Genomic DNA, 14,673 nt, shown 5'->3' with positions numbered 1-14,673 from the left:
TCACTGAATGACCTTGGCCAACCACTCTCTCCCTTGGATTTCAATACATTTAGAGTTCCAAACAAGAAGGAACGCTGGACTGTCTCCCTGAGGGGCCCCCTTTGAGGGAACTTTGTTTTAATAAGTTTAAAAACTTAGCACTAAAGACTCACGAAATGACTTCAATGTTTTGCCCACAAGTGGATGCTAATATCCTATACAAAACACCACTTCCACCCTGTTCTTCTAAGAAGCTGAGCGAGCTGAACACACATTGTCTGCCCATCATCATTCTTCTGTACAAAAACAGTTTCAAATTCAGACAGATTCAGCCTCTTGTCAGTGGTGTTTATTCCCGCATGAACAATGTGCCACTTAACATGCAATATATAAAAAGTTTAAAAAAAACATTCAATGTCCGAGGCGGACTAAAACAAAGAACAATTATAATATCACATTTTAAATGCCTGTAAAAAAGAGGTATAAATACAATACATTCATTTGGGGGCGTTCCAAAGGCCTGTTCCCGAGAAGGCGCCAGGATTTTTAATGATCTCATTCAAGTGCCAGCCTCTGTAGGGAAGCTCTTTCGCTCTCCCCTGAGATGCATTATTGAGCCAAGCTGTTCCTGAAAAGCACCTCCGTGTACTGCTAGGAGCCAGCTACTAGCAGCTCACTGAAACGTCAGGGATATATGTATGTTTTGCCCTATTTTGTATCTATAAAGATGTAGTATTTCATACACTGATTTAGCATACATGGTAAATGCTGTACATAATCCATACAATTGTCCCTAGCAGTCATCATCTACAGAAGAAAAAAAAATACTCTTTTTTTATATCTGTACTAAAGAGTTTGAATCTAAGGGGTAACTGATGTTGTCCAATGCAATATTTTTTTTTTTAAGTCCTTCATCAGAATGTAATTTGTTAATCTTTCTGAATGCATGCAGCCAATTGTCACAGCTGTTTTGCCGCTTATACAAAACTTCTCTAGCGGTAGCATTTTAAAAAAAAGCAATTATCTCTGTTTTGCTCAATTAGAGCAAAAATCTGTCTAGTTCATTTTCCCCACAATAGAAGAAGAAGAAGAAGAGTTGGTTCTTATATGCCGCTTTTCCCTACCCGAAGGAGGCTCAAAGCGGCTTACAGTTGCCTTCCCATTCCTCTCCCCACAACAGACACCGTGTGGGGTGGGTGAGGCTGAGAGAGCCCTGATATCACTGCCCGGTCAGAACAGCTTTATCAGTGTCGTGGCAAGCCCAAGGTCACCCAGCTGGCTGCATGTGGGGGAGTGCAGAATCGAACCCGGCATGCCAGATTATAAGTCCGCACTCCTAACCACTACACCAAACTGGCTCTCCAGATGCAAGCAGGCAAGGGTGATAGCTCTCCCTTGCTTTGGCAGATTCTCCATTGCTTAGCTTCTCTTATGGCTAGTTCAGAGATTCCCAACCAGGGGTCCATGGACCCCCCAAGGGTCCGCAAAAGCTCTGGAGGGTGTCTGTGGACTCAGCCACAAGCCAGAGAACTGGCTATGTCGATTGTTCCCCCTCCCGAGCATTAGTGAGTTCTCTCATGGTCTTTGCGCCTGGAAGGGGCAAAGTCTGCATACCTATTCCCACCCTAAATTGCCTCTCGTCTCTCTTCCCCAGTCCTTCTCAAACACAGTGGTGATGACACCTCTGGTGACATGTCACTTCCGGGATGGGTGGCAGGGAGGCGTGGCCTGAAAAAATATTTCAGGGACTCCACCATGGTTAAAAGGTTGAAAAAGGCTGGGTTAGTTAATTGGAGGACCTTGAAAGATTGTTGTGGGCCCCAACTATTAGAAAATGTCTTTCCAATCCAAGTCTTCTTCTCTGGGATATTATAGAAATCACTGAAGACTTGAGCAGGCCAATTTGGTCTCCTGACCTGGATGGCCTAGGGCCCTAGGCGATCTGGATCTGATCTCTGGGAGCTAAGCCGCCCTGCTTAGTACTTGGATGGGAGACCACCAAGAAAGAAGAAGAGCTGGGTTTTTTTGTACTCAGCTTTTCTCTACCCAAAGGGGTAAGTGAGGCCGAGAGAGCTCTGAGAGAACTGTGACTGGCCCACGGTTACCCAGCTGATTGCATGTGGAGAAGTGAGGAATCAAACCCAGCTCTCCCGATTAACCAGGACACCAAGCCAGCTCTCAGGGTCTCTGTTTGCCTCTTGCCTTGAAATCCCTACAAGGTTGCCTTAAGCCAGCTGCAACTTAATAACAATTATTTTTAGAGCCTGCCCTTCCCAGTTGGCTCAGGGTAACAACAGAATTTATGCCATTAATTTCACACGGCCCTTTCTAGGAAGCAAGAGCGTCAATGAGCAGCCACTGCGGATTGGGGTGATATACCAATCAGTATTTTTCTGCCAGCTTGGGCATTTCTACTCCTTGTCTGCAGCTGACCTGTTTTGCTGCCCTCCTCGCAGGCACCTGACCATGGCTGTTAGGACAGGCAACAGCTACTGCTGCACAGCTCTGCCTCCCCACAACAAGGACACAATTTGCACTCTAGGAACAACACGGCCTTTGAAAGGAAGCTCCCATCCTAATTTAGCACAGCTTCCTGTTCTTCCCCTTCTGCAAGGCGGACGATTTCACCATCAGGCTGGCCTTGTGAGTTCAAGATCCTGCCAGCCGATGCGCTTGTGGGTGCAGAATGATTTGGCACAAACCAGTCCTTGTCCACAGAAAGCAATTTCTGGGCAGCTTGTTTGCAACTGATAAGGGAACTTCCTCTAGTGCAGGGGTAGTCAACCTGTGGTCCTCCAGATGTTCATGGACTACAGTTCCCACGAGCCCCTGCCAGCGTTTGCTGGCAGGGGCTCGTGGGAATTGTAGTCCATGGACATCTGGAGGACCACACGTTGACTACCCCTGCTCTAGTGGTTTTGTTGCTTCTTTTTCTTGGGGGGGGGGCAGTTGATGCTGCTATACAGACTGCTGGGGTTGATGACATTTTGGATCGTCACGCCCGTGATCTGTGATTCCTCTTGTTGCTAGAAGTTCTAGGAATATAGCAGCGGACGGGCAGGGACCGGTCTGTCCTGGCTCATGGTTTCCAAAGCACTGAATGATTTGCATCGCTGTTAAGACCTAACTCTTCCTGAAACATTTGCAAGTTAGACCTTGAGCCAGCAAGAATGCCTTTTGTTGTGTCTGGCTCCTAGGCTATTTAGCAAAGCGTAAATCTGCTCTGTCCGGCTTTCTAAGGGGCGTATGGGTCTTTCCCGGCATCAATGCCACAGACTCTTTTAGTGGTTTGATCAAATATTCCACAAGGGATGTGCTTCTCCCCCAAACCCCTTTTGAAAACTGGATCGAAGCGTAAAGATGTTTCCTATAACTCAAATCATACTGTGCTTCTAAGCTTTGGAAGCAACATGGCACAGCATCGGATATACGTCAGCCTTGTAGGCAGGCTGCTGGAATTAGCATGAGAGCGGGTGTTAAGCGCCTGCCATGAGGCCGTCGTTTGAAACAGCTTTGAGAGAGTAAAGCCGAGAAGCAGCAGGGGGTTGCTCCTCCCCAGACTACCGCATCTCCCCCCCCCCAAATGCCCCCTGTTGCTTCCCGTCTCCCTATCTGGTTCCAAACACATGTCTGAATGGATTAAACATGCCACTGGCTCCCTGTCAGAGGAAAGCAACCGGGTGAAGCATTTGGGGGGTGGAGAAGCAGAAGCCACAGAAAAGGATAACATTGCTTCTCTGATTATCTTCTTCCGGCTGCTGTTCCTTTAAAAACAAACAACACCCCCCCCCCTAAAAAAAAGAGTGTCAGATCTGCTACTTGCATTGACAAGTCATGAACATTTAACCTCTAATTTATCTGTACTTGCTTTTCGCACCTACAGGAACAGCTGCCGCAAATGCAGATTCAGTGCTTCTATTTCCCTGTACCTTTCGCGATAACCTGCCCTAGAATGTTGTGTGCGTCTGTGTGTGTGTTTTTAAAAAAGGACTACAAACATTTACAAAAGGCTAAGTGTCGTGTGCTCTATACCTCGTGCCGTGCACACAGGGTGCAAACGTGCACACACCTAGCCATTGCTTGATATAATGAGACTGATTGTAAAAGATTACCTAGGTTCTACGTTCATCCACTGTGGTGCTGAATGAAGAAATATAGAAGAAAATCTTGGTTAGGCACATAACTCCAGCAGATCGCGCTCTTCCAAGGGAGTTCCTGCGAGACGGGAATGTTTGTGTTGCCCACGATTCCCTGATCTTGGCTCTGGCGAGGCTCTCCACAGTTACAGGAAGAAAGTTCAAACACACACACGTGGAAAGCTTACAAGAGAGCGCATCCTCGGCTCCTGCACCTCTGTGGCTTTGCGCTTCAGTCTGAATCCGAGTCGGAGTCATCCGCTAAAAAGAGAAAAGATATGGAGAATAAGGTGAAATGCAGCCTTGCTTTATTTGTTTACACTGAGGAAGCCTGGGCAGGATTTCAGCTTGCAAAGAGGCATCCTCGCACAAGCTGGGGTCGTCCTTTGCTGCGTGATTTGTCACGCCATCTGATTGGTCCCCGTCTGGCACCACAACCTGACTGGCCCCCTCTGAGCACTTCTGTTGGACTGTGGAAGGTACAGGCCAAGCCCTGTGTTCTATAAGAGAAGCAGAGAGACTGCAAGGCCTGAGCCAAGCTGCTAATGAGGTCCTTAGTTCAAATGGTTGCCATTCAGTTGGAAATGACTATGCTCGATCTGGATTGGACCATGGAGGTCTAACCCCTTCCCTTGTGTTGCCTTTCCTAACAGCTCCTGCCGTTCCTGTCTACCCCATTAAAAAGAAACCATAAGGAATGTAGGTTTCTGCCAGTATAACAAATGGCTCTGGGAAGTCATTAGCGTTTGAGAAAATCGTATTGGGGGGAGGAAAGAAGCCCCCTTTCCAACTAGGCAGCACCCCTAATCTGAGTCAGCTGCAATTTGTTGGTAATAACATTCTGGAATTCCATCTGTAGATCTCCCGGGATGTTATCCAGCTTGGCATGGTGGCCTCTCTTTCCTCTTTTGCTGCATGTGAGCATTCCAGTTTGAACAGAGAAACAAAACCGTCCGGCACTCCTGACACTAAAGTGCATGCATGTCATCTATTCTAAATGTAGGGACCCGGAGGTGGACAGTATACTCAGTCCTGTCCTGACGATTCCATGACACACATGTGCATGCATTGCTGAGGGGCTCGTCCTTGGGTGATGCCGGGGACGCTGCACAGCTGGTTTGATACCCACCTTCCGATCTACGCTGCTCAGGAGCGTCCGCCGAATCGCTTTGTTTGAGTGACGTCACCAGGCCGTTGAAGGTGATATAGAAATCGACAGCGTACACGATTGTCGCGATAAAGCCGAAGACCTGGGGAAGAAAAGACGGAGCTTCTGAAAGGACGAAGCGTACACCTTGCTGACCTGGAATACTTTTTCCTTCTAGCGTCAGCTACTCCAGACTCCATGCATTTCCCTGTTAACACCTGCACAGCCCTTAAAAAGGAGTTTTTTAGAACTGCAGCTATATGTTGCAAGACAACTAGGGCAGGCTTTGCCCTAATGGCCTTTGGAAGCAGCATGTTGGCCCCTTTCAACAGATCCTTCCACCCTCTTTCATCTAATCACAGAATCGTGCTGGAGATTTGTCCTGGGTCTCTGGGGCGGTTAACCCTTCCTCACCTGTGGTTTTCTGGCAGCTTCTCACCCTCACTCTTGAGCTGCTCTTTGCCATATGGGGGTGACTGGGGGGGGGGGAAGAAAACCAGGTTTCCAGAAGAAGCCATGGCTCAACGGTAGAGTATCTGTTTTTTGAGTAGAGGTCCCTATTTTGGTCTCTGGCAGACATCTTCAGTTAAAAGGCTTAGGTAAGGTCAAACAACTTTGTCAGGGACCCTGGAAAGCTGTGGCCAGCTAGAGACAATATAGGCTAATGATCTGACTGATGCGCCCAATGTGGCAGAAGCATTGGGGAGTCAGGAACAAATTATCTGGGATGAAAGAGGTTAAACCCCCCCCCCCACTTGTCTAATTTGAATCTGGTGCCTTCAGGGCTACTCTGACCCCATTTAAAAACTCTTGGGAGACCCATTTACTTTATCTTTGAGCATTTCATCCACTGTGCGGAATGCCTCTTGTGAAATTGCCAAATTGGCTCTCCAGATGTCTGTGGACTACAATTCCCCCTTCCCACTGGCAGGGACTCATGGGAATTGTAGTCCACAGCCATCTGGAGAGCCACTGTTTGGCTGCCCCTGCATCCTCCATTTACAGGACTGGCTGCCAAGCATCTAAGGATCCCAGGAGGATTTGCTCTGTGGCTGCTCTCTCCATTTCCAAGCAGAGGCCAGGATCAACCCACAGACTTACTCCAGCTGCCTTCGCTGCCCCGTCAGAGTATTTCGAGACCGCGGCGATCGAGATGGCGAAGTAGATGATGGCGGCCACGACGCAGCACAGGAAATACTGGAAAAGAAGCAAAAGGTCTGAAATCTGTTGGGAGGCGGCGACTGGCCAAATGGCATCAGGTGCACTATTTGTTTCTTTCATCCTTTTCTCAGCTCAAGAATGGCGAGGTTGATTGACAGCCCCTGCCAATCAGCTTTGTAGACGCTGGGGGTTGAAACTGCCATCAAGCTGCGGACAATTTACAGTAATCCTATGGGGTTTTCAAGGCAAGGGACAAACAGAGGCGGTGTGTCATTGCACAGCTACTTTGGACTTCCTTGGTGGTCTCCCATCTAAGTCCTCACCAGGGCCAACCCTTCTGAGAGTTGACGAGATCCAGCTAACTTGAGCTATCCAGGTCAGGGCATATTTACTTATTACTTACATAATCTTTATTCCTATTTTATTATCTTTCCTCGTGAAGGTAAGAAGAACTGTTGGAGGGGGACAACTTTGTTCAAAGTGTCCTGAGCATGGGCAATGGGTGTAAACAGCTGGCCTTGATGTAGAAGAAGAGCTAAATTTTTAATACTCTGCTTTTAATTATGGCTTACAAACACCTTCCCCTTCTCCCCACAGTAGACACCCTGTGAGGTAGGTGGGGCTGAGAGAGCTCTGAGAGAACTGCTCTGCAAGAACAACTCTGACTGGCAAGGTCACCCAGCTGGCTGCATGTGGAGGAGCGGGAAATCAAACCTGGCTCTCCAGATTAGAGGCTGCCGCTCAGGCTGGGTCTTATTATCAAAAGATGCAGCCAAGAGGTTCAGAGGGGCACAGATGAACATCAAAATGCAGCTGTGTTTCCACATCACCTGAACATGTGGAAGCATGCAAGCGAATCTTCCTTGCCGGACTGGGGCAGGGGGTTTTTTGGAAACTGGCTCGCTTGTTTGTATAGCAGCAGTCTGAACAGAGATCTTCCATGATACAGCCGTGTTTTATTGGCTACAGCACACGGTTAGGGAAGGCATCTTGAACAGATGGGAGGGCATCATCATACGTGCATCCCTCAGGGAACCGAAAGCCGTTGGAGGTCAGAAAAGAGGTCAGTAATGCGTGATATTCTGGGACTTGCCACATATGCTTTCAATAGGACCTCATGTTCAGAGATTTTCCTTTTTTAATAAAACCATCTTGGAGGGCCTCTGATATATGTTAGGACATTGGAACGGGAAGGCAGGCTAGTTAATTCATTTTATGTGAAATACAGAGGTAAGATCCCAGAAGGTTCTAAAAGAGATTGCTACTTTTCCAGAGTTGTGAGATACTGTCCTTGTTAAACAGATCCAGTGGCTGATGGAAAATAATGAACATGAACCAATCTTGGAGGAATTTGAACTGGGACTTGACTTTGTATCCTCCCTCCCAAGTTGTGTATTTTTTTGGAATAACAGCAGCATCTTGTGGCCAGTTTGAAGAATGCAAGATATCGTGGGGGTAATTTAGAGTGAGGCACATCTCCCCTCCCTGAAACGTTTCATAAAAATCTACAGGGTGCAACTGGGCCCTGACTCTTTCGTGTGTAGTGGTTGAGAATGGCAGCTTCCGATCTGGCGAGCCAGATTTAATTCCCTGCTCCTCCACGTGTGGTCTACTGGGTGATCTTGGGCTCGTCACAGCTCTGATAGTGCTGTTCTCCCAGAGCAGTCCTACCAGGGCTCTCTCAGTCCCACCCACCTCACAGGGTGTTTGGTGTGGGGAAAGGAAGGGAAGGCAATTGTCAGCTGCTTTGAGATTCCTTTGGGGAGTGAAATGCGGGGTATAAAAATCGACTCTTCTTTTTACATCCATGCTGCAAGTCGCAGGAAGGAGCGGAAATTGGAGGGAAAAAAAATTAAATCCAGAAAAAGGCAAGTTAAGAATTTAACTTTTGCCTCCCCCCCCAGCAATTCTTCAAGTTTTCACATCAGCTGCAACAGACTGCTAATTCAGCACTCTTAAAAAAAAAATGCAGGATATCATTGGCTGCTTCATGAGTAGGGGGTGTGCAGCAGCAGTCAGAAGCAGAGCAGGTGGCAACAGCAGCCCCCTCCCCTTCCCCCTTCTGCCACCCTCTCTTATCCCCATCATGCCCATACAAAAGTGATGGCAACCACAGGAGACCTTCTGGCTCAGGGCTAACACTATAGCACAGCCTTTCCCAACTTTTTTTACTGTTGAGAAAACCCTGAAACAACCGTAAGGCTTCGAGAAATTCCAGAAGTGCATGATCCTACAGAATATGGTTGGGAAGCGTAGCCTCCCCGCCCCCTCAGCCCATCGTTGGCTATTTTGGGAGGGGGAGAGCAGGTCGATGTGACTATATACAATAAGCGTTTAACAATTTAAAAATATATTAAAAATTAATTAGTTCCCACCCGTTTCGGAACCCCTTCCAGGGCTGCCAAGAAACCCCCGGGGTTCACAAAACCCTGGTTGAGAATACCTGCTATAGTTACAATTCAGCAGGGACACTGGGGAGGGGAAAGGTAGAGGGGGGCATAGTGCATGGCTGCGCATTACCCTGCATGATTCTGAAAGCATAGCTTGGCCCTAACGCTATCCCCGTCTTCATGGTCTCTTATGCGCAAAGCTTGACTCCGCAGTTAAAGAGGTAAGCCAGGCAAAAATGGGTTTTTGTTTTTAAAGAGGAAAGCCCTTGGAACATCTTAAGCTGTGCTCAGCGTGAGTGTGACAGCAGGCAGACATTCCCTTTAAATCCAGTTCCTTCATGCAGGGGACCAGCCCAGGGTGGAATCTCTGTACACAAGCCCTGGATCTCCCATTTTCCAAAGCCACTGCACTGCTGCCCAGCAATGATATATGTCCCAAGGTTTTTAGGTAGCTCCTCAAGGCCCTGCAAAAACTCACGTTCCCAGAGGCATGCACTTTAAAGGAGGGTACGCCCCAGGAAACGGGGCTCATCTTAGATCCCCGTACACTTTAAGAAGAGTTGGTTCTTATATACCACTTTTCTCTACCTGAAGGCGTCTCAAAGCGGTTTACAATCTCCTTCCCTTTCCTCTCCCCTGTGAGGGAGGTGAGGCTGAGAGAGCCCCTGATATCACTGCTTTAGCGCAAAGTTTGCTGGATCTCCCCAGTGCAGGGAGCCGTTCTCCGGCTTGGTTGAGTTGCATGCGCTTGCTTACCGCCAAAAGCCAGTAGGTTGCTTTGAACTTCTCATTCAGCTTTAAGGAATAGGCAAAGAAGAAACACAGGGCCAGCAGGAACGTGAGCAGCGGCACCGTCAAGAAAGAGGCGGCTTTGGAAGCAATGAAGCAGATGAAAATGATGAAGGACAGCACCTGCAACAGAAAGGAGAGCATGGCTGGCTGTGCAGAAGGTGCGTGTGGAGCGGGGCTTAAACCTCAGTGCTGTGAGTTTGGATCTGTGCCTCATCCACAAAGGTAACAGGTAAGTGTATACTTCTAAATGCTCTGTTACTCTGCAGCTCTACTTCTCTGGAAGGACTCATAACCAAAAGTCCCTCTTTGCTTCAGTCCCCAGCACTGATTTTGGCGGAGGTTAATTAACTGTGTGCAGTCAGGTGACCACTGACTCATGGCAACTGCAGTGCATTGAGTTTGTCAAGGCAGGAGAGGAGCAGAGGTGGTTTGCCTGCATTCCTCTCCATAGCAACCCTTGTTGGCCTTAGCAGCCCAGCATCCAAGAACTAACCTTTGCCAATCCAACTTGGCTTCCATCTCTGCTCAAATTGGGCTAGTAAACCCGCTTGATGGGGGCCAGAGGAGAAGAAACATGACTTTGTAATGAGCTACACCTCCTGCACGCCAAGTTCAACGATGTGCCAAATACCGACGGGTCCTGAATATCTACCCGGAATTTGGGCTCACCTGTCAGAGTACCTGTGTTCTTCTGCCATGCAAATACTCAGGGTATACAGAAAAAAAGCAAGAGTCCCGTTGCATCTTAGTGACTAACACAATTTATCATGGATTTGGCAAAGAGGGTGGATCTCTGTTTCTCTCCCCGCTGCTTGGGGTGGGGAAGAGGGTATTTCACTTTTCCACTTCCTGCTTGGTTTTGCTTAGAGAAGCAGGGCTGCCCCTGCGATTGCCAGAAGTTTAAAAGCTTGTAAAAATAAAACAGGGAAGTTACTGGCTCACAGAACAAACTTATCAGCTTGCTGGCCTGGGGGAGGGAGGAGAGAGGATATCGACAGAGTCAGAGATTGGAGAAGGTCACCCAGAGAAGTTTCTAATTGACCACGGCATAGATGGGGTTTGCAGCACCTCCCACAGCTCATCTCATTTTATTTTCTTCATTTAAAGCCCGCCTTGGAGAACCCCAAAGTGGCTTACGACATTCTCCTCTCCTCCATTTTTCCCGCACAACAACCAGACAAGGTAGGTTAGGCTGAAAGTGGGTGACTGGCCCAAGGTCACCCCGTGAGCTTCCTGGGTCTTGCAGGACCCCATCTGAAACCCCAATCACCGCACCACGCTGGCTGTCATGGCAGACACTGATTGACAAGTCAGACTCTGTACACGAGAAACTAAACTCACCAGTCTTGTAACAATTGCTGGTCTCTGTAATTTCGTAATCATTATTGCTTTTAAAGAGGGCTGCCAGCCAGGCAGAATATCCTCTGCCTTTAAATGAAATGTTAAAAGGCAAAAGATATCAGTTCCCTTTTTTTTGAGATGACTGGAAGAAGGAACAGATAACTGATTTAGCACTCACTGTTACACCTTTTTCATTTCCGATACAGACTCACCAAAACCTGAATGAAAAAATCCACGCCCACAGCTGCATCAGTTATAATTGCCCTCTCTGGCTAAAACCAGTCCTGCTCCATCAGTACATGCAAGCTTTCTTCATTACTTCATTACATTACATAAAGTTGACCACTTTAATTCTATGTCTTCCTCCCCACCATATCTGACCCCAATGTGGCGCTCTCCTTTCCCAGGGATTGATCAGCCTTCATTGGGTCACGGAAAGCAGTCTTCTGAGATCATGCAATATTTCCCCCAGGTGGAAGCTTCCGATACAGAAAGGAGACTGAAAAGAGAGAGAGAGAGAGAAAAAGTAGGAGCAAAGCCATGTTTCCTGCAGGTAGGAGGAACCCCCCCCCCCCCGCACAGGCCTCCTTTTTACTGTAAATTTGGGATATAGATTTTTTTTGGACAAGTTATGTTAGCTATAGAGATTTTTTGGAAGCACTATATAGTTTGTTCCCTGGCATCTTAAAGGAACTCAGTCCATGAATGTTAAAAAAACCCCTCTGACTCTGCCTGTAGCCCTAGAGCAGGGGTAGTCAAACCGTGGCCTTCCAGATGTCCATGGACTACAATTCCCTCCCAGTGTTTGCTGGCAGGGACTCATGGGGATTGTAGTCCATGGACATCTGGAGGGCCGCAGTTTGACCACCCCTTCCCTAGAGTGTTGTTTCCAGTCAGGGTGAAGGAATGCTTGCTTCAGATGTAATGGCAAGTCTTGATTTACCTTGGACATGAATGTATCTTGAAAATTGATCAGTCTCACGGGGAGACAACTCCCTACTTTCAGGTTCGTTGCAAGCCCTTATTTGCTAATATGTCTGAACAGGCAAACTAGGGTTTGTGTCTGCCCTGCAAAAAAACAGCGGCTTGCTGGTGCAAATAGAATGACGCTTCTGGGTTACTATCCACGTGAAGCATGTCGGAAAAAGAGACGGGGAGAGAAATGTGGGAAATGCTGAGATCAGGAGAAAATGTGAAGTTTTGATTATTTGGGGATGGAAAGGGGAAGTTCTAGAGTTACTCATCATCTTCGGTCATGATCTGGAAAGAAGAGAGGGCAGATGAGAGAGCAAACAAAGGGAAAAGGATGAATAACTAGAATAATCAGGTTGAAAGAAATAGCCAGGATAGGAAAGAGTGGAATGCAAAGGTTCACTGCTCTTTTAAGTCCAGCGCACTGAAAATGCCAAGTTACTGCTATTCGGTAGCTGTGGATTTATCAGGCAAAACTGTGAAGAGCTGTAGCTCCAGGACAGACCATTTGCTTTGTGTGCCAAATGTCCTGGGTTCAATCCAGGGCATCTCCAGTTCAGAGGAGCAGGTAGGAGGTGATGAAGACCCCTACCTGAGAGCCTGGAGAGTTGCCACTGCTGCCAGTCAGAGCAGACAACCCTGACAGACGAAGGGTCTGACTCAGCCGTATGCAGCTTCTTGTGCTCATGGTTTATCCAACTAAAGTTTGTGTGGCCATCTGCGTTTAGTTGGGAATATGTCAACCCAGGACCAATTGAAGCTGGTTTAATCTGTCCAACCCTCAGCCCTTTTCAACCTTTTGACTATAGAGAAGCCCCTGAAATAATTTTTCAGGCTCTGAGGAGTCTCAAAAGAGCTCAGCGGGCTGCACCTCCCTGCCATGCCCCTGGAAGTGACATGTCACCGGAAGTGACATCACCACCTCTTGAGGCCCAAGAGGGAGGAGTGACAGGAGGCGGTTTAAGGCGGGAGTAGGGGTGCAGGCTCCAGGCCCTCCCAGGCACAGAAACCACGAGAGAAGTCGCACATGCTCATGAAGGGGAGCAATGGAAGCCACCAGTTCCCTAGCTTGTGGTCGAGTTTGTTAAGGGAGACGAGGAAAGGCTACGGACCCCCTCCAGAGCTCTGCCGGAGATAGGGGACCCCCCTGAGCCGCAAGCCCGTGAGATAAAGTCAGAGGACAGGAAGAGGAGGAGCCAAGGCTGAGGGCAGGAAGTACAAGCAGACCTCCCACCATACTGAGCAGCCAAACCCATGTGCCAATTACGTGGAAGGACACCCCCTCCACGGAGGGACCTCGTCTGGCCAGTCCAGTTCGCCTCCCTGCCTGCATGAAAGGCAAGCGTGGTGATCTTGTTCTTTGCAACAAAAAAAGAGCTCCACTGCAGGGATCTATGACCCATCCACGGGTGCAACTCTTGGGCTGAATCCCACTGATCCATTTCAGCTAAGCCTGGGGACAGCCCTTGGTCACTCTGGTGAATGACTCACTGTCCTGAGAATGCCAGAGCCCCCCCCCCCCCTTCACCCTACTAGGGGACTGACAGATCCCATTGTGAGTGCAAATCAAACAACTCTCTGTTCTCAGTGGGGGGGGGGGGAGCTTATCTCTCCTCCTCGCAGAACCAGAAGGAGCCGCTTAGAGGACCTTTGGCCCCCTGGTGTGATCTTGCGACGCTTTGGGACAGAGGTTTTGCTCACGGGGACCGTGCAACCCTCCCTCCCCTATTCCAAAGAGATCTTGAAAAACAGCCCCCCACCCCACCCACCCCGTGCCAAAACACAGTGGTCTGAAAGTTGGGGCGGAAAAGAGAGTTTCGAGGGGCCCCGTTGTTCTTCCCAGAGTCTCCTCGGCGGCGGGGCTGCCAACGCGGCCCGATTGCCTTCCCGCCCCCTTCCCCAGCTGCAGTCCGCGCCGAGAAGCTCCTGGCTCCGCTTCCAGCGCTGCTTCATTCTCTGCGCGGCCGCCCCGACGCGGCCAACCCCTCAATCCTCCCCGCAGAGGGCTGGCCGAGCGTGCCCGGCCGCCCCTCTGCACGGCGGCGCCCCCCTTACCGCCTCGGCCAGCAGGAGCAGCCCCTTGCGGGACAGCAGGAACTCCCGGGAGGGCAGCAGGAGGCCGAGCCCCGACGGCGGCGCAGGCGGCCGGTCGGGATCTTCCGCGTCGGATCGGTCCATGGCCGGGAAGCGGAGCGGCTGGCCGCGGGCGAGGATCCGCCTCTCCTTCCTCCTCCTCCGTCGTGGATCCGGGAGCGCGCCGCTGAGCTTGCGAAAAGACCGACGGCGGCTCAAAAGGAGGGAAACGGAAATCCTGAGACTGCGGAAGCGGGGAGGGGAGCGGGGGGGGAGGGAAGGCGGGAGACGAGCCCGCGTCGCATCTGCGGGGCTGGAGACGGCTAGGAGGAGGTCCCGAGTGGGCAACGGGGGCGGGTCGCTCCTCTGAAAAGCGCTCCGGCGCGGAACAGCCTGGCAAAGTTGCAAGACCCCCGCCCACCCTGCAGACCCGCCGCCACCTTCGCCTCTTTCCCCGGCACGACTAGCCGCGTCGTGCAGGTGCAGCTGACTCTTACGGAGCAGACGTGACACGCGGAGTTTTGTTCCCGACCGATTTAACATCCCTTTGAACCAGCCTGCCTCGCTCTAGAGAGATGCCTCTATCAAGGTGCGCATGAAACTGGAGCCCCCCCCCCCGCCACGTTCTCAGTTACTGTAATCAAAAGGTATACTGCTTCAGTACATGGAGGTTCCATTCAGC

The 14,673-nt window shown here is 49.7% G+C and overlaps 1 protein-coding gene across 1 annotated transcript; it reads right to left on the bottom strand.

The window, feature by feature from the left end:
- Positions 1–306: 306 nt before the first annotated feature.
- Positions 307–14,549, bottom strand: CMTM3 (CKLF like MARVEL transmembrane domain containing 3). The gene is made up of 5 exons (XM_077309953.1): positions 13,974–14,549; positions 9,570–9,725; positions 6,364–6,459; positions 5,245–5,365; positions 307–4,376 (listed from the first exon to the last, which is right to left on the bottom strand). The coding sequence occupies exons 1-5, from the start codon at positions 14,532–14,534 to the stop codon at positions 4,348–4,350; spliced, it is 963 nt and encodes a 320-aa protein (XP_077166068.1). The 5' UTR covers positions 14,535–14,549; the 3' UTR covers positions 307–4,347.
- Between the last annotated feature and the right edge of the window lie 124 nt (positions 14,550–14,673).

The sequence above is a fragment of the Paroedura picta genome, chromosome 14 (genome assembly GCF_049243985.1).
Source record: "Paroedura picta isolate Pp20150507F chromosome 14, Ppicta_v3.0, whole genome shotgun sequence".
NCBI lineage: Eukaryota > Metazoa > Chordata > Lepidosauria > Squamata > Gekkonidae > Paroedura > Paroedura picta.
The sequence above is the reverse complement of the archived record's forward strand: the minus strand, read 5'-3'. Positions and strand labels throughout refer to the sequence as shown.